Raw genomic sequence first — 27,599 nt, forward strand, 5'->3', positions numbered from 1 at the left:
GCTGCTTCCCACTCCTTAGTGCATATTACCCATACCCCCTTGCAGCAGTCATTACCCATGACAGGGGTCAAGAAAGGTTGCGGCCTAAGCACTCCATCGACTATGGAGTCAATAAAGGACTCGTGTCTGCCCACAGTGACCTTTATAGTGATCTATTTAAGTGAGCGAGCAATATGTGTTTGTATGTCGGTGGTGTTTGTGAGAAAATTACAAGTAAGCGCATTACCCGTGACCCATGCTGTGACTTGCTGTAGCTTCAAAAAAAAAAAAAAAAAAAAAAAGTGGCTTCACTTACAGTAAGATGTGACTTCACTGGAAAGACTCAGTGTTTGTGAAGGTAGAGCCCTGACCTGAAGAGCAAACATTTTTCTAGCCCCAAGTCCAGTTAAAAAAAAAAAAATGTAACAACCCGTAGCAGCACCAGCAGCAGCGGCAGCTCTCCATACAGTCCGCACAAGCTTAAATAATTTATCTCCTCTTGCTCTCCTTGATTTCTCTCTCTCTCTTTCCATGTGGCTCTCTGTTGCTGCCCCCCTCCCCTCCCCCCTCCTTTTAGCACATGCTTCATTTGTTTGCTTTGAGGAGCTAAATCTTGTTTGCGCGTATTAATAAGTCAAGGCGGATTATGCCCCCACCGCCACGGCCCCTGTAGCGTCCTAGCCCTCTCTGCTTACGCTGTATTTGCGGCTGGGTGGCTCTGTTTGCAGAATGCCCCCTCCCCTCCACCACCCCACCCTCCCGCCCAACTCCATACCAGAGAGGCCTAGCGCGCTAGGCTAATTAGATTAATTCCGATGCCTGTAATGATTGCTCGCCATCTTTTTTTAATGACTGGTGCATATCAAAGAACAGTAAAGCATGCTACCAGCAAAGCCTGCTCCCAGTCCTCCAGTGTGTCAGACCCAGTCGGGGGAACTAGCTTAGTGTTTGAGAGTTAGCATATTGCCATTGCGGGTGTCTGTGTGTGTGTACATTTGTGTTACTGCAGGCTAAGAAAGAAAGAACATGTGTTCAGCTTAGCCTCTGCCTGGCCTCATAAAAAAATTAAACAAATTAGGAAATATAAATATAAATCATCATCAAATGAATACCACGATCATTTTTTAATAATAGTCTGAAACCTGTTATTTTGTTTATGAAGCAAAATAGATTCAGAGAAAAATAATTATTAGTGTCACTTTTAACTTGCTTTGTTTTCCCCGTTTCCTCTTCACTGTGAGAAAAATCAAAAGTAAACTGAATGTCATTAAGCATTAAGTCTCAGCTTACACCTTGCCATCCCTGAGCAAGTGTGTTCATCATCCCTCTTTATGCATTTGAGATGTTGCTCATCTTTAATAGATAGATCTAAGTCTCTTCCCTCTTTCTTCACCCCTCTGTCTCTGGGCCCTGTAAAAAGGAGTATAAATATTTGAGAGGCAGGCAGTTCAAAAGTGGGGGAAAAAGGGGGCATTTAGCGTAACCACTTGGAAACACAAATGTGAAATGAGAGACTGTGAAGAGTAAAAGGAGGGATGAAAGGAGAGGCGCAAGATCATGAGGCACGAACCAGAACTCATTCAGAACAAAGTGTCTGTGTGCGTGGTTCTTCCCCAATTTTATTCTTCTCTTTTGCTCACGCGTTGAATGAATATGTGCAACTTACATTTCTCTCACTGTCTCTCTCTCTCTCTCTCTCTCTCTCTCTCTTGAACACACACACACACACACACACACACACACACACAGGGTAGATTTCCATAAAATATTAAAGGAGGTGTTTCCTGTAATTATAGCACTGTTTGCCTCTGCCTCAAAGCCTGATCTGTAATTAAACAGGATTGCACACGCATATGCCAAGGTAAAGCACGCACAAACACACCTCCAAGCTGCCAGACACACACACACACACACACGCGCGCGCGCGCGCACACATTGAGCACGGTGCAGACTTGTGAGTAGATCACTCTAAATCAGACTCTCACATAACACTTGCTCAAATTTGTACACACGCACACTCATTGGACTCATTCATAGACAAGTGGTCAAACACATTGAGCTCTGAGCAAACACACACCTTCCACTTCATCACGCGCACACACTTTTATCTCACTCCCACAAGGAAGAAAAAAAAACAGCACTCTGTAAAATGCTATCTTTCCCAGACTCCCTATTGTGATGTTATCTCCATAACTATCCATATATTGATCCACCTCACTCTTCCCTCCTCTTTAATTCTCTCTCCATCTGCCCCCACCACCACCCCTCCCTCCAACCCCTCACCCACCTAGCCCTTATCTAATCTGGCTATGCCACTAATGGCAGCCATTCCCAGCCATGAACAAGTGCCATAATGTGCTCTGGTAAGCCGTTATGATGTGAAATGACCCTATTGATTGGCTTGCATCCCCACTGACAAAAAAGAAGTGGCGGCAGTCACTTATTACTGTTAATGAGCTGTGGGATGGGCCCTAAGTGGCATGTCGCACATGCACGTGCGCGCTCGTATGCGTGCATGCACACCAAAACACACGCGTGCGCATTCAAATGCACGCGCGCGTGCTTTGCATAATTGTAGCAGCATTACTCCTACCTGTCTGCGTCCCGCCACATTGCAGCTCGTTAGCGATGGGAGGTCCCACCGAGTGGGCGAGTGACGAGCTTTTAATGGCTGCCACTTGCCATTGTCATGTCGTGTTTTCGATGGCTGTTGCATCTGTTTCTATTTTTGCATCTGTTGTACACACCTGGTGTGTCTTTAATGAACAAAGCAAAACACTGCCACTTAGTCTGACAAATGATACAAGCTTTGGTGTTCTGAGTACAGCATGTTGAAGCACAGGAGCCCAGATGTGAGCTGATGTAGGCAGTGTAACTGGAGCTGTAGCGGCGGTAAGTGTAACACTGGGGAAAACAAAACTTGGAGGGCTGGTTAGACACCAGTGTGTCATGGCCACAGGCAGGGATCTGACTTGGACCCAGTGCCATGTAGACAGAGGGAGGATATGCATGCAAAATTGTTTTATGAATGGAGAAAATCTTCTTTTTCTTGCTCGTGTGTGCTTACGTACACAGATGCTGCATTTTTTTTTTCAAGCTGGCAGCACCTCGCGGGGATAATCCATGGGACACATCCAATCAGCCACAGTGCATGTGCGACACATGTTTTTTTATTCAATCTTCTTGTCTTTTCATCTTCCGCCACAACCAGAACGCTTCCTGCTATTTTCTTCCCAGCTCGGTACAAACGAATAACAGATGTGAAAGGCTGGAACATATACTCCCGTCTCCCCTTCCCCTCGTCCTGTGCTGTGACTACTCTGTGACAACCTTTGCACTCTCTCTCTCTCTCTCTCGCCTTCTTTCCCACTCTATTGTTTCCCTGAAGCCTGCCCATCCCTCGTCCGCTATGTGGGGACAAGAAGCTGCACCCATCTCCCGCCCGTTCCCTGTTCCCTTCTTCTGACACTTTTTGGATCTTAATATTCTCTGTGGGACCTGCATAATGTTATTGTACTTGTGTAGGGGGGTTACCCTGTCTATGCACTGAATCATTTATGGGAATGACAAGTCAACTTGTCTTAGAAGAACAACTGTGTCATCCAGTTCCTTTTGCATTTCATTGGGACAGATCATCAGATTTCCATGGAACTCATATGGCAAGTACAGTTAAGCAGAACAGCTGGGAGCCACCTTGAAAACACTACAGAAATACACTGAAGCTTTTGGAAAGCAAGATTTCTCATCTTGTCGTAGAAGTTTGCATCCTACAATGTAAAAATTCTGCTAAAAGTCCCACAAAGTGCTCAGAATTTTCCATGCACAGTAAATCAATTAGGAGGTTTAGCAATTAAATTCTAATTCAATGAATTTGCTTATTTCTCAAACCCTCAAAGCAATATATCAATGGCGTATCAATGTTGAATACTTGAAAAACATGCATTAATGCAAGGCCTCGGCGATAACAGACGATATAGTGGGGGTGTCTGGGAAGAGTCAATATTTTCATATGTAAGCCTGTGAAATTAATGACCTAATATCTGCAACGAGAAAGCTCGTTTTAAAGGCATAATCCTCTCCCTGTTTCTTGGGAAGACAGAAGCAGCAGAATCAATGAAGATTTAGGCTCTGGGAAATTATAACTGCACGCGTGCACACACGCAAACACACAGGACAGCATTCAGACGAGGACGCTCTGTCCGCTGTGCCAGATCCATTGCATGTTAAGTGTGCATTTTTTCCCATTTGAACACACAAACTGACAGTGTGTAATAATGGCTATTCTTAAATTTTTTATTAATGTTATTGCTATTTTTCTTTATTTGAGAGGAAATTAGATTTTTACCTACGGAGTGAAGTCTGTGTGAAACAAAAAGCAGCCCATGACATTTGGCAGATCTTAAAATTAGCAATCAGTTACTGAATTAAATCCAAAGACCAAATATGACTGGAAACTGTACCTCTACTTTACAGAGTGAAAACACATGTTGAAGGAGTGATTTCTAATTTTACTGTAACATGCTCCAGTTCACAAACTGTACAGGACTCGCTCTCGGATTGTGGCGCAGAGCTTTTTTCTTCTTAGGAGGGCTCATTTATTTAGGCCCGTGCGAGTTGTGTGTCTGTAACCCTTACCAAGCTTATCGGTTACAATACCAGGAAAGACAAAGGCCCTTCTGCATTTACTGAACAGCAGTAGTTTCCTGTGCGCACGCACACACACACACCCTGACACACTCACACAGTTTGAGCTAAAATGTCATTACACAGCTGGAACAAAGAGCTCGACGAGACGGGAGAGACAAGGAAAAGAGTAAAAAAGAGAGACCAAAATGGTACTTAATTCTTTCATTATCCAAATGAATGAAAATCACAGAAATGAGTCAAGACAAAGCCCTACATCTGTCTCAAAATTAGCCCGTCAATTACACGAGAAAGCTAATGAAGGCAGGGGCTCTGTGTGGCAATAGCTCACATCTGTCGAAAGGCTTTTGATTCCATTTGGAGTTAAGGTCTCTGAGGCCGGCCTGGTCTGGTGCCAACTGACCTTCTTTATCTGACCTCTGACCTCTGTAGTAACTTGGGAACTGGGCTGATAGCTGATTTGTTGGCGAAACAGAGACAGTAGGTGTATTCTTGACTATTTTATTTTCACTGAATTTCCCTGCATTGGTAATAGTATTCATCACAATCACACGCTTGTTCGATGACTTGTTTAACAGCGGTACAGCCTTGCAGCAAACTGACCCTGCACTGATGCAATACAAGTACCAAAACCGTATCGCTACACCACGTTTTAGTACCAATAGGAGGGCACAGTGGCTGAGAAAAATAGGAAGAATAGAGAGGTAGGGGGCATGTAGAGGACAATCATTAGACTGCACAGAAGGTGGGATGAGGAGAGGCGGCTGGGTGTAAGAAGAAGTGAGGGGGAACCTCAGCGGTCCCTGAGCATCTGGCAACGCGACGCAGGGAGCCACGGTCGCTGTCATTAATAGTGATGAAATCATTTAAGCCATCAGGACTAAACGAGCCAGTTAAGAGACACTCAACGCTACACTTCTGTCTTGAGACAGAGAGTCATTGCCTATCTGCATTGCTAGCATTGAACACACACACACACAGAAAATAGATGTGTGCATGTGCGGAGGCTGGCAGGTTGTAGAAAGTGTATTAGGAAAATGACCGATGTGTTATTTTTACACTGCTCTGTTTGTGATGAACCAAACAAAATCCAGTGTGAGGGTGGTTTCCAATGTTAAAATGAATTCCAACTGCACGGGACAGACTAAGGTATGAAAAATCTCGGTAGTATGTTCCAATATCACGCAAAAGAGATTTCAAATTCAGCTCGGAGAAAGCATTTAGTTTGTGGCAACATCTGGCAACAATGAATAGCAGTTATTGATAAAATAGCTGTAAAACCAGAAGTAGATGACGAGTGAGTTAAATGAGCAGATATGTTCATTTACTTGCTTTCTGACTTGTATGCACAGTCTTTAACAATAACTAAACAAAATTTACATTCAAAACACACATTTAAACCTTGTGACACTTCTTGCTGAAAACTGTGCATTATCCTTTAACCCAGACCCAGCATGTTGACATGAGGTCTACAGGACTGAAAAGCATTATAAGCTCACCACTAAGTGAGAAGAAAAGTAAATGTTCCAGCAGCAGGCCTGCTGTAAACAGTCAGAACAACAAACAGGACAATTATCTAGTCCAGGCGCTACCTGTACATTAACATTCTCCACAGTGTGTGCACTATGGCAGCGAACTCCATGCTCTTTGTCACCACAGAGAGTGAGAGCTCGAGAGCTGGTGGAATCCGGCAACAAACTGTTGTTGATTATTGGTGTGCCACAATTTACAAGAGATGTGCCACCATTAGAGCTGCAGCGAGCGGAGAACCAAACCACTGGCTAAATCTGCCATGAAATACTACACTGCTGCAATAAAACCTGAGTATCTGCACCAAAATGGAAACAGATGAACCTCGTCAAGGATACATTGTGCTTTTTTTCCTCCCCCACCTCCTTGTTTCCTGATTCTTCAGGTCTTCTCCAGATGAGCGCTGAGAATAATGTTGTTGGGGTTTTTTTTATGATTGCGTGCACTGATGTGCGTGCGTAGCGTGCAGCATATGCCAATCACGTGTGTGGGGATGGTGTGCACACTGGTGCATGCTTGTTGGTCTATGTGTGTATCATGTTATGTTATGGCCTAGACAAGAACTGAGCCCACAAAGGAAATCCACTGCCAACAACAGCACAGCTATTGGCATGGAGCCATACCACCCCAGAGGCTTATGGGATAGGGTTTACAACCAGAGACAGAGTGTAGGAGGGCAAAATCTGTAAGGGTCACTCTGTGTTATATTTTATATAGTGTCCAGTACTTCTACTATGCTATAATGGAATACCATGTTTCCCTCTCTCTCTCTCTCTCTCTGTTTTTTGTAATAACTAAAGTTTTCATCTGGTACATGTGGAGATAAAAAGCAACACTTGGTCTGCAGGCTACTCTGCACTCGTTGTACAAATCAGGCTATTAATACCAAGCATTACACTGATGTAGAGCAGAGTACCACAGATTTATAGACTACATTAGTAGTCAGATGAGAACATTATGGTGTTCAAGTGAATTAGGGCAGGGGCTCTCTCCCTTGTTTGCTCCAGGGGTGAGGTTGTGATATCCCGTTACTTCCTCAAACCCCTCACTCAGAGGGGACAAGTGTGCTTTTTCCATCTGAGCTCCAGACAACTTCTTTCCAGTATGTTGGCTTTTCTTTCTTTTTTTGTTATATAATGTTATTTGATCACTGCAAAGCCATCCTGGACTGCTGGTTACACTGTACAGATGTGCAATGGTGATTGGTTTATTAGCCTTGTAAACATAATGATGTGCTGCGTTTGCCTTTTTGGCAAAGCAGCAGACTAAAGTGGCTGCAACATGGCAGGATTACTCTCTTTTTCTCCTGGATGTTCGCTTAGATGATGCATCATTTGTGTAGAGTTTCACTGGAGTTAACAGTCAATGAACATTTTCTAGTGGCATCGTGTAGAGTCTGAACCCAAAGCCCCAAAAGCACCACTCTTACTCCTACCACTACCCTCTCTTCCTCTCCTTTGTCTTGTCATCCTTTTTTTCCTCTAGTCTCTAGCGAGCATCCGTGCTTGCCTTTCGTCAGTGGCCATTTATTGACAGAGCACTACATTCTAGACATATCTGGGGATTAAGTTGCAAATTTAAGCAATGGGAAAATCAATGGGTTCCTCTTTTAATTCATGAGAAAGGCTGTCACTGTGGAAAAAAAAAAACAGTAGGGAGATGTGGCTGTTTAGCTCACATTCATCTAAAGAGAAGCAGAGGAGGAGGAGGAGGAGTGAGGACAGCATCCTTTAAATCTCTCCATCAAATGAGGGCAAGACTGATGGTGGTTTGCCAGAGATCAAACCACTTTAGAAAAAATAAACCCTTTGTTTCCACAGTACCATTCAGTAGACTGACTACTCCATATTTGAATGGGACCAAGCGTTCATTCTTCTTGATCAGAAAGCAATGCACTCTGGTCTGGGAGCAGGAGTGTGTTTCATGTCTTTTAAGTCCATGTAGAAACACAAGGAGTCAGCAGTGTTGGGAGAAACTGCTGCAGTGGGTTTAAGCACTACCTGGACTCTCAGCCAATAAAAACAGGTATCTGCTTGCACAGATGTGTAGTCTCACTCTTGCCAGGTTTTTTTTTTCTTCATGTAAAGCTGAGGAGTCATCTAGATCTTTTGTCTTCATCTACAGAGATTCCAATCACAGGCTGTTCTGTTTTTGATAGAAAAAGCTTAATTTGTTTAAAGTTTTGCCCGTAGAAGCTCAGTGTACAAGCAGCACTTAATAAAGACAGGTAAAAAAGGAGAGCTTGCCTCACAAGTCCCCTAATTCCCGAACATTAGACGTTTCTGGCGAACATTCAGTAAAGTCATCAGATCCCCGTGTTTTATGACTCCTCTAAACCGGTCGCATTCATCCCCAGGTTAGACTGTGTTACTGTGTATCCCCTGCTGACTTCAGGGAATCTGATTTTTTTAATGAACAGCTCAATATCTAATTCATTAAAGTGGCTGTTTTATTTGATGCATTTTCCTTACTCCAGCTGAACCCAGGGAGTAAGCCTGGGGATAAGGGGAGACGGTCCTGTTGATGGATGTCCAGTTACGCGCACAAAGTTCCCCCTAGTGCGAGCCAGAGTGCGCCCCTTCAGAGACAATCGGTGTTGGGGGGGGTCTCACTTGATTGTGACTCCGCTCTATGGGGAAGGAGAGACTGACTTTTACTCTGTATGAATGCCGAACGACGGGAGCTGTAATTGGCCTTGCTCACACTCTCCCTCATCATTAGAGGCAGGCCAAGAGGCAAGCTTAACAATCGGTAAGGGGCGCACTGCCAGTGCTTTCTCTAAACCTCTGAGCGTCTATCTGACAGTGAAAAAGCATAAGGAGGCACGTTAGGCTTTAGTGCCATATTAAAAAATGTCGCCCATGGCTCCGCTTTGTATGTGTATGTATCCTCTGCTGCTCTGTAATTAGCATGTCTCTCATTTACAGACTCGTCTGTGGTCCTCTGTCTGATCTCTGTATAGATCAGGTCTTTTCAGACACGGTTTTATATTCACAGATATAAAAGAAATGTTTTGCATGCCATAAAATCCAGCAAGTATGATATACATTAAGCTGGAGGCCACGAAGAAATAAAGTATACAAGGGAAAGGTGGAGTAAAGAGATACACAGAGTCTTGGTGAAATTTGAAGGGGTCAGAGGAGGTGTGGAAGGGGCTCCCTGGCGGGGGCCTGAGGGGGGGTAGGGCAGCTGGGGATGTGTCAGGTGCCTGAGCTGCGCTCTGTGCTGGGCAGTGTTGTTGTTACACCGAGGGCAGCGCCACAAGTCCGAAAGTATTGATTTCCCGCCTTGTCAAGAGGCAGAGAACTGTCATGTGGAGAGCACTGACCTTGGTACACACACTAAGACAACTATTCCCCCCGGCCCCCCACGGCACAGAGAGGAGAGAGAGAGGAGCAGATGCAAGACACAGCAGCGGCAGGCAACAAACAAGAACGCGCTACCAAATCTCCTGCGGGGGGCTGGGGGTGGAGGAGGAGGAAGGAGAAGAGAGAGGAGGTGAGGAAAAAGAAAGAAAAGAAAGACAGAGAATAAAAAGAGGAACAGGAAGCAAGAGAGCGAGAGAGAGAGACAGGAGCTAACAGTCAAAGCCAGGGCCAGTTCCCCTGAGTTGTCAGTGGGCAGCCCAGTGTCTGGTTATCACACTGTTTGAAATGACAATGGCTTGACTTGTATTTTCCTCCTGAGACCCAACTCAGATCTATAAATCAGAGAGAGGGAGGGAAGGAAGGAAAGAGGGGAGGGGGCGGTGGGTTGGAGGAACAGAGAAAAGAAAAGGGCCGGTCAGAAAAAGAAACAGGAGAGCCCAGCAGTAAGGAAAAGCCTGACAAAAAAGAAACGTCGGGGAGAAAAGGAGCACGAGATTGACTCCCTCTGTCTGTGTATCACTGGTGTACTTGTAGCCTTTGAGATCTACAGAGAAAGACAGAGAGGAAGGAAGGGAAATAAAGCGGCAGCTCAAGTGAAATGTTTTTCATGTGGAAGCTCCATCAGGATTTGACAACAAAAAGGGCTCCCTGTCACCTGCAGCTACACGGCGGGGCTCATCCCTAGTCACCGAGGAGCGCAGCGAAGAGAGAGACAGACAAGAGAAAACACAGCCTACAAAGAGCTCTCCCTGGGTTATATCAGGGTGACAGACACTTAAGAGACCCAGCTTTAGTCACACATCTCTCGCCTCAGATCAGGGCATTTTGCTAACAAGCTCGGCAGCAAGTTTCCCCTCTTGCACACTGAGAGACTTATGAATAAAGGCCACTTTCTTCATGATGAAGAGTTCCATGCCGAGTCGTGAGGGAATCTTTTCACAAAGTCTCTTTTTTGGTGAGTCTGAAAGAAGCTGCGTCCTAATTGAATTAGCTGGCTTATTAGTGTTTGACAGCGTAAGCTCGGCTATAAGTAAGGAAGACTTTGGGATGTGAATTTAAAGAGCGGTGTTGGTTTTGGTTCTAATTTTACACTCTCTTGACACACATTATTCCCCTTAGCTGCAGTTAGGCCCCAATATGGTAACGCTAATAATACCGTATGTGTGCAAGGGGGTTTTAAGTGGCTGTCTCACCTCAATTGCCAGGCCTGGGAAGCACCCAGTCATCCTAGTGGCTACAGCCTTGTCCGACCTCATCAGCGGTGCAGATTCATCATTTATGGATAAAGCAGAAACAGTGGAATGGGTGTGATTAAAAAAAAAGAAAGAAGATTCATTAAAAGTACTGAGGGTGTCATTAGACAGAAACACAGAGGTGGTTTATTGTTACATTTGAAGATAAGAACATGCAACCTTCTTGATTCTCCTATTCTCAATCCTCTTATTTCAACATGTCTTAAAGGGAAAAAAACAGATTAAGCCCACCTTTGGCCATAACACTGTTTAGCAGCCTTGACGCTGATGTTTTTTGCCTTTGTTAGTCTGCCTTAATTTGGTCAAATCTAATTGCTAATTACACTTGCTTTCATTATCGCCGTGTGTTAAATCCAAGGGCTTTAACAGTATTATCTCTACCCACCGAAAGACAGAAAGAAATCTTTGATCAAGATTAACAAGATATACTCTCTTTCAGTTTGTGCAAAGATAACACACGCGCAAACTGGCACACACGTACACATCACAGCTGCTCGAAGGCGTGCGCGCGCTGCGCAAACTTAATGAATCTGTTTCATCTGTCTTCTTCACTTTCTCTCTCCGTGCTGTCGATATTCACCTCCCCATGCCCTGAAAACACAATTTCTAAAGAGTGCAACTTGATGCTTTTGGAGAAGTGTATTAAATAATAGCACGCACAGTAAATCATCTATCAACCCTAACCTGTCAAAAGTAGCATATTTTTGGTATTTTACCAGAAATGAGGGGTCAAAAATGACTATGATGTAGTTTGTTTTTAGTCTTGTTTCATGGTTGCTTGTGACTTTGTGGCCTTTCCCACTTTACCCTGAGTGCTATGATCATTTGATAAACAAACATAAACAGTAGAATTTATTGCCCCTTCCCCCCAAAATAGTGGGAATAAACATAAACCCCTACAATTAGCCCTTGTTCTCAGAGGGTGTATAATGGCGCTAGCTACTCAAAATGAATACGTGCCACTTGAGGTAACGACAGACGGAGCTAAAAGGAGCTACTTTACCCGCTTAGTCTGCTCTCTTTGGGGGTATCACGCTGATTGTATCTGCAGTGAATGAGGACATGCCAGTGAAGCCCGTGGGCCCTTCAGCCTCCCTGGGTGCCAGGGGCTCAGTGCCAGGCATGCCCCGGCTGACACATGATAAAGTCGGGGACAGGTGACCAAAGGGAAGCAGGCTGCTCTCTGCATTCCCAGCGAGCTTCCCAGCGATGGCATGCCAGACAGAGCATTTAACGTCTCACAAATCCAGCAGAAAAAAAACAAAAACGACAGTTCAACACTGTCACTGATGTCAACAGGTTTGATGAAATAAGAGAGCATTAAGGTTAGATGTTTCGATGATATAATGGCAACACTTCTTCTTTTTCACTGTGCCTAAATCACTTCAGCATCAAATCTGGCATGCTGTGTTTGGAGGCTATGCCAACACTCTTGACTGCAGCTCTTCCACCACAGTGAAATTGTGCAAGTCACACTGAAAAAACAAAAAGTTGGATGGAGAAATCCAAAATATCAGGTTTACATAATGTAACAGATAAAAATAAACCAAAGCAAACCAGAAGATGCATGAGAGATCCTAGTACGTCTGCAGTCCGGTACGTCCACATACATTTCAGTGAAATCTCTATTATATGTTCATCGTCATTGTCATGCTGCTCAGTGGGAGTGCATTTAAGCAACAGGAAGCCCAGTGCTGGGGTGGTGGCCTAAGCGAACTGTAATCTCAGTGCACAATACGATGACATTTCTTTTCACTTCACTTCCACACTTGCCTTTCTCCATTTGTTTTTCTGTTTTCTTTTTCCCCCCTCATCTTGTATTTATGTCACGTCTTCCTTGCTGCCCATGATATACTGCAAATGCCTGGTTAAGTGCTGTTCTGACATCAGCTGAGTGTAGTCGCAGCATTTGGCCTGGGGACAAATGCTGGAAAGGCCCTATAAATATGGATGCTGCCCTCCCCCTCGGCTCCCCGATGAGTCTGCATGTGTCTGTGCGTGTGTGTGTGTGTGTCTGTGTAGCACGCCGCTTGCGCTGTCACACCATGTCCCTACTGTTTGTTTACTCACACTGACAGAGATACACTCGCTGGCTGATGGTGCTCACCAGCTACGCCTGCTAACCAAGTGCCAAAGAGCTTGCTAATGCCCCAGCTCCTCCTGTAAATAATGCATCTGCCAATGCCAGGGAGTTAGCTAGTGCAACAGCACCAGCTGTCTGAGCTATTCCATAGGCTGATAAATCTGTTAATCTGAATGTCGCTCTCAGTTTGCACGCATATGTGTATCTTAGAGTGTGTGACTGTCACCTGCCGTTACATTTCAAAGCATCACACCCAGAAAGCTCAGCGTTGCATGAAAATGATGCCAGGCAAGCCAGGCGGCTTCCTGGGCGGTCACCTCTGCCCTGGGCTCTGCAGAGGCCCCGTGAGTGCCCCGTGGCTGCAGTGATGCCAGCATGTGCAGAGCTGCAGGGAGGTTCCCCGTGGGGAGGAAGCGGCCCATTAGTACAGTCCTTGCCCCACCGTTTTACTCCACTTCAGTACACATCACACAGGGCCGCCCTCTACTAACTATCTAACACATGCTAATTAGCCTAGCGACAGAGCCAGTTTCTCTTTGCTTTGGGAGCATATGTGTAACTCCAGAACAAAGCTGACTCTGGAGGACACAGCCAGGGACCGCCGCTTCATTAAATGTTCTTTTATGCACTTGAAATAATGTGGAATGTGGCCCCGCTTTAGAGCAGCCTGAAAAATATGACTGATAGGATCAGAGGGATTCTTTTTAAAATCCAGTTTCACGAGTGAAAAGGAGGTCAGAGTTCAGTCTAATCAGTAAAACTGCAGTTGAAGACTCACTGCCTCAAACAAGCATCTCACACACAAAGTCCTTTTTTTTTGCTGTTGTTTTTTTGCCCTTAACTCTTTGTGCAGCGTGCTATGGGCTCTCCAGCCAACTCACCTTTCCTGCAGCGTCTTCATTTTCTGGAAACAAGAACAACCGCAGCCTTAATGAAACTTAATGATGATAGTCATAACACAACAATAATCCAGTGGTCTGGAAAACTAATCAATGCGTCTTCTCTCCTTCCCCTAATGACCTGTGAAAACAAAGCAATAAAAGGCGGCGTGTGTGTTTATTTTGGCCAAAGCAACAGGCTGATAAGAGCTGGTTGATTAGTGCCGAGCAAAGCCAAGGCGGTCACAGAGATTGCGGCACACGTGAACTTAATGTCACTACCTGAGGTGAAGTTATTTGTGTGCGTGTGTGTGTGTACAAAACTTTTCTGCCTTTTCTAAATGCCTTTTTTGTTTTTTTTGTTTTTTACAGTGTAGGTGTAGGTGACACCTAAATGTATTATTTTTATTACAATAGGTTCGTGATCTCACAGTAAAACTGTAATTTCCTGCTCAGTGTCCACACACTGTGATTATCTTACTGCAACTCCGAATAGGGGGTGCCGATTTGTCATCTCAGTAGCTGATCACAGTAGATCGTTAGCACGTGTTGTTTCCCATCCATTCTTCGCGAAGTGGCTGACGGGCATTACTCTGTTTTAATCATGCTACTAGTCTTTTCGTCCCTGCTCGATTCCCTCCAGTCTCGGGCCCTTTACGACGACTCATTGCAGTGTGCTGTGTGCAGTTTTGGGACAGAGTGGTGAAAAATCACAGTTCCTTAGATTCATCATTTCCCGTTTCTGGAGAAATACAACCCCACTTTCTTTTTTTAAACAAGCTTGTGATTTCCGTTTTCTTCTCTATGATGAAAGGTTTTGTTTTAAGTGACTGCTTTTAATTGGATAAGTACAGATGGGGGAAAGGAAAAATAATATTTTGCTTCTATAGTGTAACGGGAATTTGGAAAGGAAAAAGAAACAAAAAAACAATCTGTGTTTCTGGAAACTAGAGCTTAACACACAGCCATGCTTCTCTTTTTGTAGTAACATACATAGCGTATAATCTGTATTTTTCTTTCTCTTATAAAGAAAACGCCTCTTTTACATGATTTAAAAGCAGAAGTCACGATATGCGCACGTGGAACAAAAACACTCGGAGGAAACGACCACCTTAACGGCGTTCTCCAGAGTCCAAACCAGATACATGTCATGCATACTGTATTAGGAGACACATCATTTCTGAAACTCCCCGAATTAAAATGATTTAACAAGCCCCCGTAATACATGTATTTCTTATTCCCTGGTCAGATTACATGAATACCTAAACACACAACACCCTTCATATTACAACATGGGAGATCACTGTCAGGTGGATTACACGGAATGATGAGGTGATGTGTCTTTTTTTTTTTCCTGCTTGCTGGAGAGCCTGGTGTCCTGATTAAAAATTTCAGCTCCACTGCCTTTCTAATTAATTAGCGAGGCCACTCAGAGGAGCGCCGTGGACCAATTAGTCTCTAGCAAGCCGATGATGCCTATCGCTACGGCATCACCATACAGCTGTCGCTCTCTGCTCCGAGGACGGTTGGGGATGGACCCTTAGGTGCTCGCACAGGTTCAAACACCAGCATGGATCTTCAGCAAACCAGCTGCACGAATACACACGGCATGGTAATAATGAGAGAAATGGAGATAAAATGTGCACGTGCAGACAGACTTAATGAAATAGAGGAAAATATTTTAGGCCAAATGAATTCAATCATCAATAACTAATGCTAGGGATTTCTTTTAAAATGATGTATTGAGTGTGGAAAAGGGAATGAACTGGTTTGTTTAAAGAAACCTGTCAAAAATATCATGCTTGACTATATTTGAATAATTGAATAATCACAATATTTACTGGTTAGTGAATCTAAAATGTGTTTTACTCCTGATCATTTTTATTTTAGTTAAAACAAATGAAATATTTGAAAAGAAAATTATTAGATATTACTAGTAGTTGTTGATAATTCTGACATTTTAAATGTGACACGACAATAGTACTTAAAATATGTTGTAAGACAAAGATGTGGCAGATTCTCAAGCAAACCTTGTGCCAAATCCTCCTGTGTCTACTGATTTTCCTATTCCGACTGAGAGTATTAACAAGATGAGTTGGGACAAAAGCGGCTAGAGATTTTACCCGAGGCAGATCTAGCAAGATGGGACTGTTTCTGAGGGCTGACACCGAATTCATCCCTGCAAAGCTGACCACAGGGCTGGGCGGGCGGGGAGGAGTCTGCGTTTCTTTGGAGGGGTGGCGGAGTTTGCTGACTTTGTGAGAACGGACTAGTTATAAGAGCGAGGAAGCTCATTTCCACTTCAAGGGGTCGTCTGAAACATGGCATCAGCAGGCCTCTCTGTTAGCTTTCGCACGTGCGCGTGTATGCACTAATGCACGTGCGTGCATACCCACACACACACACACACACACACTCACACGCCATCTGATCATCTCACATTCACCGATGCTCTTAATGTCTCCCCATCGCCTTCTTTCCTAAAGTCTAATGTTTATTCGTACTTGAGGAAAATGCGCTGATACCGTTCTTCTTCAAGACTGAAAAACAGCCGAAAGCTACAAAAAAAAGAAGAAGAAGAAGAAGTCTTAACTTCAAAGCCCCCTGCAGTGTGTGGCACACACACTAATGAACACATCACACACGCAAACACATAATGTCCTGCAAATAATTCACTTTCTCCGGCTCTTACATGTTTTATTACAAAGTAGACCACAGATTGGCATGTTTGAAAATAAAAATAATGCACGTGGGTGTGTTTCCATAGCACAGACACACACACTAACACAAGTCATTTTGCAAGCACAAACAGTCAATACCGTAGTGGCTGATTAGTATGAGAAGAGGGGATGAATATTGGAGAAGGACTCTCAAGAGCCACCCATGAAACATGGAGAGGATGTCAAAGCATTTTGTTCCCATCTCGTTCATTAGGCCTAACTCAGGCAGCCGGACTCAAGTCTCGAGTTTTTTGAAGTTCGCTCACAATCACGCAAATACATAACGCCGAGACAAAAAAGGCACACGCTGAATACAACGCCGCTGGAAACAGTTGTAGTTATTAGATCACCGTGTCTGACATTTTGTCGACATAAGTAATTAATTTAGCCTTTCTATTGGGAAAGTCCAAAGAGCCCAATTAACATGGCTAATATTGCTGCATCGTGTAAAAACATCATTTTTTTTAATACAGAGGGAATATTTAAATGACTTGCCTTCATTATTCAAATGTATAAGCAGAGTCATCACTGGGGAAAGAGACAAGATGGGATTCACACTCGCAGGAGCCAGAAAATGATAATCAATCTTTTATTTCTGCACAGCATTCAAATAAAGAAAAAAACAGCATATGTGCTTTTCTGGTAACTTTTTCTCGGCTTGTTTTCGTGTTTGTCATCTAAAGTGAGACGGCGTCAGCTTTAGTTTCCACAAGAATAAAAACAAAATAGATACAGAGTAGATGCTGCTGTGATAAATGTTAATTTTCAGATTTAAAAAAAAAAGTTGTTTTTTTTTTACAGTGTGTCTCTGTAAGCCTACAAGCAGTTCGGTGTTAAATAATAAAGAGAGGCAATAGCTAAAGAGGATTTTCGTCTTTTACACTTGGTCCAGTACACATGTTCAGACAAGAAGCCAGGCCAAGGCTCTCTCAGTAGCCAAATCCAAAAGGCTCTGTAAGCAACACACTCCAGAAATAGGATCAGATAAATAATATTCTTAATTTAGAGAAAATGCAAAGAGTCAACAAGCAGGAGTGATGGGCGTTTTACAATTTACTTGAATATGTTTTTTACAGAATTGCTTTTGTGGATACTTTGTTTTTCAGTTTTCACGCTTGTCCGGGTGTTTGTTTTCTAGCGAACTCGGAGGGCCCCACTGCTGCAAGGCCTGGGCTCTTGGCTCGACTCTCCCACTCGTATAGCTATAACAAAGTCAATATTACAAAGAGGTAACACATGTCAAGGTTTGCTTCAGCCCTGCCCTTGTGATGTGATCCTGGATAGGGGCACACGCACACGCAAACACACACACACACTGTGTAAAAGAATGCATGCCTTCAGTGGTTCAGACTGTCTACCTCAATGAGGTAAAATATATTCCGATCTATTTTTTTTTCATCTCTTTGCAAATTTGTTCTCTGGTTGAAGCTGGTATTTTGGCTCTTCTCACAAGTGAAATTGTTCATGTGTGCGGCAGTGTGTGTGTGTGAACTTCTCCTGTTACACGGTATCATGTGTGAGTGTAAAGTACTTGTTGTGCACTCACATAAATTTTGAGAGTGTGCGCGCGTGCGTGTGTGTGTGCGTGTGTGTGTGTGTGTGCGTGTGTGTGTGTGTGTGTGTGAGGGTCAGTTTGTTTTGTTTTTCCCTTACTTCAGCACATCTGAGAGAGCTTTTCTGGAACTCCTGAGCCCTGTCCAAACAAAGATGGCCGAACGTGAGGGATGGAGGGGAGGTGGATCGGGGCGTGTGTGTGCGTGTCTGTGTCTGTGTGTCTATGCGCGTGTGTGTTTGTGATTTTTCAAGTAAGCTGGGACCAGAAGGGCCTTGCGAAAAACCAAAGGAGGGAGAGAAAACCGAGCCCCTGAGAAAGGCAGCTGGAAACACGGAGACTTGCGGTCTCCCCCCCTCCCCACAAAGACACGCACACTTCTCCTCCTCCTCTTCCTCATCCTCCTCTCCCCCAGCTTCTCTCTCTCTCTCTCTCTCCCTCTCTCCCTGGTCCAGCTGCACTCAGATGTGTCTGCATGGTCCCCCCCACCGGCCCACCAAATTCCCCCCCATCACCCCTGCTCTCCCAAGCTCAATGCCACTGCCAAGGGGAGAGAGAATGAGGGAGGGAGAGAGCGAGAGTGTCGCAGCTGGTAATACTTACTGGCCATTTTACCGCAGTAAAGGCATGAGATTCATTAGGCCAGGGCCCGCGTGTTTTGCGCTGAGTACCGGCCGTGTTATTGTTAGGATGTGGTAAAATTATAAATATGGAGGGGCGAGGGGGATTTGGGGAAAGGGGGTGCAGGAATTCTGAGAGGAGAGGAAAGCGAACGTAAGGTGGCGGCGGAGAGGGGAGGCTTAGAGGAGAAACATGCCGCTCATTAACTCCTCTGCCACAGTCTTGTTTCTCATGATTGGGTGGCAATAAAAAAGTCTGTCACAATTTGTCAAAGTTAATGACTCAATGGCACACCAGCACTCAAGGGCTGGAAGACACGCTAACATATGTCGAATTAGTCAATAGCTTTATAATTGCAGAAATACGGATTCCGGCTTTCGCCAAATGAAGCGGACTTTGAGGGTCCTGAGAGGGAACGCGCAATTTGGTCAGGTCGATTGTAGGATGGCAATCACTGTGGCTTGGCTCCGCTCTTCTCGTGCAATTATGAGTCTCTTCCTCTCTCTTTCTTTCTTTCTTGTTTCCTCCTTCCCTTTTCCACCTGTTTGAGCTCTCTTTCTTCTTTGTGACCCGTGACTCTGCATCGGCGTCTAGCCTTCACTTCAGCCCCTCTATCTGTGAACTTTGTAAGACTGATAACACCCAGATGGACTTTCCTTTGGTCTGCCGTCTCCCTCCCTCTTTCGCTGTCCTGTTGCAAAGACACTCCTTGCTTCTCTCCCTCGTCGTGCGGCTTTGGGAGTGACACTTCTGTCACTGCACTGATGTAGCTATTGGTTAAATGCTCTCTCCCTCCCCTCACTGTCTGTATCTCTGTCTTGTGTCCCGTTTCTCTGTGTCATTTGACACTGCAAGTACTCATGGACGTTTCAGCTTTTTCTTGGAGGGTTGTTTCTAAAAAGGGAGCTACAAAACTGAATCAGGAGCAGTCTTCTGGCTATGCTGGCTGAGGTAAAAAAAAAGAAAAGAAAAGAAAGAAAAAGCACAAATCTGTAAATAGCATTAAGTGATTTTTCCTTTTTATTAGGTGGCGTTCTAGATTTAACTCCTTGCGAATAATCAGAATAATGCCGTTATCGTTGTTCAGCATAGCTTATACATAGTTTGGATTTCCACAGCTGTTGAGTGTGCAGGCCCAGGTGTTTACAAGTAAACCACTGCTGCTGACACACTGTTTGAACAAAACTCTGAGGAAAGAAACAAATATTATTGCCCAGTCGTGTGTCTTGAAAACCAGCCAATGGTGTCTACAGTAGTGTTCAGTTCGGTTGACAAAAACATATACATAATTTGCAGATTGCTTACACACAATTAGTACATGCTTTTTTGCATTAAAAATGGTCAAAGAAAATAAAGAGCTATTGGCAAGATTAAACCTAGGAGCTCTTCCAAGATTTTGCTGGCTGGGAGCTAGTTTGAGTAGGGGAATTCACTGCATGGGTGCGTGTGTTAGTGTGTGAGTGTACACAGGGTTGCATGAGAGGGAATGTGGGAGAATGTGTGGGCGCTTGTATGTGTGTAGTTCGAGTGGTAGGAACGGAGGTAGCGAGTCCCACCCTCTACACTAGTGTGATGACTAAATGTCAATTTGGCGATAGTCTCTCCTGCGCTGGCCTCCTGTCGTCACGCTGCGGTCAGGCCCGCGTCGTGTGTGTCCCGTCGCCCACACCAACCAGTGATCACCATGGAGATGTCCCCTCACCGAGAGGGGTCAGCAATATGTCTGGGATCTGACTAATACTTTCTGTTTGTGTTTGGGGGGGGATTGATAGAAGAAACAAAGAGCAACCATTGTTGGTCATTTCTTCCTCTCTTGCTCTGTTTTCACTAACTTAACCTTCTCCGCCACTCCTGTTTTTTCACCCTCCTTTTCCTTTTACACCTTGATTTTTTCTCTCCTTTTTCACCCCCCCCCCAACAACACACACCCACCCAAATGTGCGTCTGGTTGCACTGTGTGGCCACATCACTCGCTCAAGTCTCCAGACAGGAAAGCAGTGTTGCATTGCAGGCCTTCGCTGTGATAGTTGCATTCGACGAGGGGCAATCAGTGGGCCAGCAAGTGCAGGTGTCAAGTCTGACAGGGAGTTGTCCTTATCAGCCATTCGTCCCTCCCTGTGATAGGCTGAAGGTCGCAGTGGCGGTGGAATATATTGACAACAATGGCCTCTTTATTTGCTTCCCTTTCCTGTGCTCACAATGGCCAGTGATAGGGGAAGTGTGTTGCTTGAAAAGCAGAAAGACTAATAAGTGTCGAGTGGCTTTTGGGTTTTTATTTTATTGCCGAAAAAGCAGCCAATCAGCTGAATATTAATCAACGTTCAGATAATATTATAACTGCTTGTTTAAAAAGGAAGAATTACTGAAGTGCAACTGATACTGGCTATTTTCAATTAATACTAATAGAAGTTATAAACATCCAGTAAACATCTTATCAAACTAAAGCTGAACAGACATTTTTAATAAATTCCAGTCATTTGCTACTAAAATGTAACACATCTACAAGGTTGGATGTTTTGTGGTTGAATAATAGCAATGCTATTTAAAGTGAAAATAAGCATCATAACTACATGTTTTCAATTTTTATACTGTATATACTGGAATGCTGTACATTTATAGAGATATGTCTGCAATAATATAAAGATAATATCTCTGCTGACATGTCTTTGGGTCGTATTAAAGAAACAGCTGCTGTTTGCAACTTTATCCTCTTTTGCTTTTGACCTGAATATTAGCATTGATACGGTATTTCAGATATTCACGTAAGGTGAAAAAAGAAAGTCTCAAACAGCTGTCTCTTTTGGGAATTTTAGCATCTTTTGCACAACATTTTCTAAGCCTACCCCCCTCCCCTCATTAGCTTTCCCTTCCTTCTCCACCTTTCCTACACACTACCTTACCTGACAACCCCCCTTCCCCCCAAACCACCCCCTGCTCCCTTGCTATCTCACTTTTTTTTCTTTCCCCACTTCCCATTCCTTCTCTCGCTCCATCCCTGCTTCCCCTTGCACTTCTTCTTTGAACCTGGCCTTGTGTCTGTGGACCCAAAGGTCTGTCACTGGGCAGGTGGTTTGATCTCTGGCAGGGGAATTGCTTTGAGGAGAGCTGAGAGGGGCCAGCGGCCTGGACTAGGGGGCCTCTGCATGGACCTGCTGTCTACACAAAAGATGGGAGAAACCGCTGCTCCCTTGATGCTTAGGTATTTGAACTGATAGTGTAGTTCTGTGTTAACCATGTGGTGCATTTCTCCATCTTTATAGGTTGCACTGTCTGAGAGCATGGCATATCAGAGCGAGATCACAGGGTTGTGTTTCTGCTCCGGTATTTCTATATTATGCTCCCTCTTCCTCTGTGTTTCACAATATCAAAGCCAGCTGGGTCCTTTATCCGTCCACTTTATAAACAAGCGCGACTGTCCAGAAGTACACGCTCGGCTATTTATCATGCAAGTGAGTCAGACCGAAGGTTTCATCATCGATCTGATTCGAAACACTTCGGGGTGGTGCTCATCATGTGGAGATTTACTTTCTGTGACTGTGTCAACCTACATAACATAAGCAAGAATGTTGGAACCACAAATTTCAGTCCACTGGGTGCGCACTCGACTCTGAAGTAATCACAGGGGGGGTTGTGTCAGTGTAGGTGAAGTTGAGCAGAGCTCTGATCGAAGCTGAAACTGAATGGATTGACGTCTGTCACTGCAAGCCCATTAGGATGTTGCTTTTTTTGTTTTTGAAAGCTTAACCAAACGTATATTTTCCTTCTTTGGGCCGTCAGCTCTGAAGCTGCAGGCAGGACAAATTTTGTGTCAGTAAAAAGTAGGTGAAAGCAAAGAGTAGCTGAAATACAGACACACAGACTCAATATGTTCACAAACAGTGAAGCTCAGACGCACTGGACGTTCACTAGTCTTTACTCGATGTTTATTTTTCCTTGCTTACTTCATTTCTAACTTCATTTTCAGACTTGGCCCTTTTGAACTTCAGATTAAGAAGTTTACAGTGTGTCACAAAAGACGCCTTTGAAAAAGGCCTAAATCCAAACATCATATTAGCCTTTTGTATTTATTTGATCAGGCTCGGGATACACCAGCTGATTGACAATAAAAAATATGTCAGGTCATTAGCTGAGAGTGCGTGCAAACAACAGACATGGCTGCCTCTATTTGTTTGACTGAAAGAGAGGGGGGGAAAAAATGGAAAGAAAAAAAGAGCGGGTCCCAGATCTCCGCATGAATACACGAAAACACATGCTTCTCTTCTCCTTCTGTAATCCACCGGGGACTCACGCCCCATTTGGTTCCTATTAGCATAGTTCTGGTCCCTCTGCCCCGTGTCAAAGCCCAGACGCACAGCTGCACAAAGGACAGGGACCTCTGGCTCTGTGACTGCCAGGCGGTGGGCTCAAAACGAGAGCTGACACGGAGGACGAGCCTCACACTGTGGGGATTTCTGTGGAAAACAGTCTCTATTCTGTGGACTACAGTTTAGTGCAAGTGTTTGAAAACTGAAGCTAGTGCACAAGTGATTAATCGTTGTTTACTTTGTACCACTTTGTAAAGCAAGAAAGCTCTGTTTCGAGCCAAATCCAATGTATGAAATCAAACAAGCAAAGATTAGCCCTGGCATGAGGCCTTTGCTCCCCTGTATTTTGTGGCATGCTGTGTCTGACTACAAAGACTTTCTTTATTCGCCGTGTTTTATTTGTCACCTGTTTCCAATATGGACATTGTGAAGTCCTGATCTATCTGACGGATCCAGGGCCCGTTTTATGACACGCAAAGCTGCTGTGCCTCTTTTCCTACACATGTTGGCTGCACATTTCTGGCAGGAAATTGACAGCATTTCAGCAGCTAACTCATGGATGAGATAATATCTTGTGGGTGGAAGAGAGGACAAGATGCTCCCAGTGTTTTACAGTGACCCTAAGCAGAGACAAATTTAAATCTCAAGCTGCTGCTGCTGCAAAGACTCACACACATGCACACATGATGCGCAAGTACGCACGGGGTTTTCATTTAAATCTCGGCTTTGCTTAACTCACCAAACAAGAAATGTGGTCTGTGGCTGTGTGTTGAACATGATAAAGGTTTCAGTTAAAGTAGGAGGAACAATACCCGCCCAGGATCTAGCAGCTGTCTGTGTTGGCTTCGTCGTACGAAGTCTAGAGAGGATATAGAGAGGCAGAAACGGGCTAGGCAGCTGGTGCTTTTGTGGTGTTTTTGGTGGCATATAGTTACAATGTCAACCTTCAAATATGACAGGTTAGGAATACAGTTATAGCGGATATTAGTTTAGGATCGCCGTCAGTTCTTTAGTTTCACAGCACCAAATGAGTACCTTGGTTGACCTTTACATATGCTGCTGCTTGGTTTAGAGTTGGACTGATTATCTAAACTAAAGTCCAAGATGAAGCCATCTTGTTCAGCAGCTCCCCTTTCCTGCAGTTCTTCAGTCCATCTGTCCCACTAACAGCCTTTTAATTGAGAGTCCTCCCCAGTCTGATGCTGGCCATTGCTGACTGTCAGTGTTTATACAATTGGGCTGGGACAGGGACTGTGAGCCAAGCAAAACATCCATGAAACATCAAGCCTCGAGCTAAACAAAACCCAGCAGTGAGAGACGCACACACTTGAGCCAGATAGGGGCTGGAAATGATGCGTTCTGATTGCATCTAGGTTAAGTTGTTGACCACAGTGGTAACGCGACAGCTGGGAGGAGAGATGACTGTTGTTTCGGGTCTAATTGCTGAAGCCTTGTCGGGATTTTCCTTGCCTTGCTGTTTAGCTGTTAAGTTTTCTTGTGATTTATGAAGCCCAACGCACACTCCTCTGTCCTTTTGCTCACAATCGTCGTCTTTAGTTGCGAGCCAAAGAGGAAACCCTGGCGAGACACTAGCACAGTGACTAATGTTGTGTATCTGGCCGGGCCTCAGATAACACAGCCTCCTCCCCCGGCCTGCTGTGACAAATATGTGCGAGTGTAGCGGTGGGATCTGGGCCCAAGCTCGTCCTTGACCCAGCACAGGCCAGACACAGGTTAAACCACGGTCAAATACAATCCAGAGCCACAGAAGCGGAGTTGCGAGTACGTGAGCATCTCAGAGAAGTCTGATGATTTTGTCTTTCTCATTTCCTCTGACAAGCCACATGCATAGGCCAACTCACATCTTGATCTTGTTTTTGATGGCCATCCTTGACACATCCGTCTGCTGCCTCTCACTCTGTAGTCTTTTATCTCATTGTGCGCAATCAGCTTTGATGCAATCACATGACAAACATTTCTCCTGTTACACTCCTCTTACATGTTCCAAACTGAATGTGTAACAATGCACAAATTAATACAGAGAAATAACAGGCACTGTGCGTCCCCTCCCTTCCTTTTTCTCCCGTCAGTGCCTCCTCAGTCGAGAGGGGCTTGCTGCTTTAATGCTTCTTAATGCTGTTGTCTGCTTAATGGGCCAGATATGAGAGGTGCTGCTAGCCAGCGTAATAAGTCAGTGATTAGAGGGCGCCTTGTCACAGCAGCAGCCCTGCAGACAGTGGCACGCTCTAATTGCTGTATTAGACGCCCCTTAACTATCTTGTCAGCTGTCAGACCCCAGCTCGTAAACAGCAGAGGTGCATTTGATATTTCCATTTGTTTGTTTCCATCTTCTGCTGTTAGCGGTGCCGCGCAGAGAGGTAATTAGAAAAAGGCCTGTGCCGTGTGACATCATCGTGCTAAATTTGGCTGCTCTAAATTAGATTTTGTGAGGAGAGTTTCATAGTTTATGCAGGAAACTCTTCTGTGGCAAAAGCAGAATAAACTGAAGTGCAATTAAGCCAAAGAATGTACTCAAAAATTAAGATGAAGTGTGTACAACATAACAGGACCACAACTAGGAAATGATCTGCTTGACTATGTCTATCAAATAGTCAAGCATGCTCGGGAAAATGTAAAGCAATAATTCAAACTTGAAAACTCAGAACCTTAAAAAACATCAATCAGTCATCGAGGATGTTGCTTATTGAGTTTCTACTGATCAAATCCTTTTAGCTCTGAACATAATTGGGGGTCTGACTGTTAAGAAAGCACTTCAGTAGCACTTTTCTTGCATTTCACTGTAATCATTGGTTCAACACCAGTTGAACAGGATATCAATTTAACTAGATAAGAATGTATTAAAGAAAAAATATCCCCCTGAAATATAACAATAATTTCAATCTTCAAGTCATGTAGGCCTGTAGGTGGCTCAGTAGTGTAGTCGTTTACACCTTCACCTAACACAACACCAATCCTTTTGGGGCTGCGTCAGAAAGGGAATCTGACATAAACAGTTGAATCAAACTGTGTTACGCACTGTGTCGACCCTTTGTGAATAAGGGAGTAGTCTTGTAATCTAGGCTGCAGGAAATTTATATGTTGGCAACATGGGAATTTGATTTGGAAGTTAAAAAAACAAAAACAAAGAAAAAGGCTGTAAGTGGCTACAGGAGCACGGATGTTGCTGCAAAGTTGTTACATTGAATCAGGAATTTTATGGAAAACTATTCGGAACAAACCACTGAAGAATTCTGACTCCTTTTTTGTCTGTCTATCTGAAAGGTCACGCATTTGACCCTAACTACCTCTGAATGTTTATGAGCTCCTACGTCTGGTTAGTATGTGTCCTTGACTAAAGGAACACTGAACTCGTTTAATACGCACTGCTCTGGATTAGAACGTCAGCTCAGTGCTTAACTTTTGCTCCGACTGACACACGGCGTGTAATCCTCGCACACTGCGAGGATTGCCATCCCTGCACCTGGAGAGCTTAAAAATGGTGTGAAGTCAAATAATCTCTGTCTCCTGCCTCATTTGGTGTCAAACTGTGAGGTGACATGGTTAGAAGTGGTGTAATTTTGTGTTTAATCTTGGATTAGCCCGTGTTCATTTTGACACCTCCAGTAACTAATCTGGTTTACAACACCTCAGGGCAAGCAAAGGGGGGGATTCTGATAGATTTTATGGTCCCTTAGTTGATTGTGAGTGAAGCGAGTTTTATATCTTGAATTGCAGGCTATTGGTCTAATCCGCAGACGGGGTAAATGTTACTTGCAAAGCAAAGAGCAGAAAAATTCTGTCTTTTGCAGCTCGTGCGCTGACCTCAGCTGTGTGATGCAAAGGCTGATCTGCGCCTCTAATCCTTGTCTATCTGAAAGCGCTGATTGCTTCTGATATTGTGAAATATAGGCTGGTGGCGCAGAGATGGACTCCAACCTACGACCCTTCGTTTCCACGACTGTGTCACAAAACTGTCCCACCATTACCTTGTAAAAATTACATTGAGACAGTATGAGATAACATATTCAGTGCAGACAATAAATTCATAAAGTTTAGTGTGCTGATAAGTAAAGTTTGGTCTATGAACAAGCAGTTAGCTTTATATTGTCTTCCTCTTTTTTTTTGTCTCTGAGACACCCACAGGTATGTCTGCATTTTGATCTGACAAGTTTCTGCGTCATTTGAATTCCCCGTCAGAGTAAATACGCAGCAGCTCGCTGCAGTCCCTTTGTACCCTCCAGCCAGTGTGCCGCATTAAGCACACCTGACATATTTTCTTTGCAATACTTTTAATTACAGATTTTTCTTCTTTCTTCTTTTAAAGAAAGAACACATAGGAAGAATGTCCTCGGCACAGACCCACCGCCATACTGAATGTAAAATATTTTATTCTATTTATATTAACTTGGAAATTTTGTAAATATATAAAATGTGCAGAATTTGTAAGGCAGTGAGAAGATTTCTGGTCTGCACATGCAGTTCAATGGACCAACTGTGTTTGTGCAACTTTTGCTTCTTTCCCGTCGTTGTATAAAGAGTCTGAGAGAGCAAATGAGGTAATGCATTTCCCGCAATGAAATCTCAAAACTATTAGACTATCGCCTAATGATTATTTAGCCCTTAATCATTATTGTTATTATTCTTGTTACTTTTTTTATGCATCACCA

The 27,599-nt window shown here is 44.1% G+C and overlaps 1 protein-coding gene across 6 annotated transcripts in view; it reads left to right on the plus strand.

Moving 5' to 3' along the window:
• The window catches only part of bnc2 (basonuclin zinc finger protein 2), a 166,050-nt gene that overhangs the window by 93,468 nt on the left and 44,983 nt on the right, over positions 1-27,599 (plus strand). Inside the window, exon 1 of one of the 6 annotated variants that reach the window (XM_025907645.1) lies at positions 19,225-19,579. The exons of 4 other annotated variants lie outside the window; for them this stretch is intronic. In XM_025907645.1, coding sequence (XP_025763430.1) covers positions 19,568-19,579 — 12 coding nt within the window. In that variant the 5' untranslated portion in view covers positions 19,225-19,567. Of the gene's footprint in view, positions 1-19,224; positions 19,580-21,733; positions 21,828-27,599 lie in introns of those variants that run through there. One more of the 6 variants, XM_025907646.1, reaches the window with a different exon arrangement.

The sequence above is a fragment of the Oreochromis niloticus genome, linkage group LG6, assembly GCF_001858045.2.
Source record: "Oreochromis niloticus isolate F11D_XX linkage group LG6, O_niloticus_UMD_NMBU, whole genome shotgun sequence".
In the NCBI taxonomy this organism is placed as follows: Eukaryota; Metazoa; Chordata; class Actinopteri; order Cichliformes; family Cichlidae; genus Oreochromis; species Oreochromis niloticus.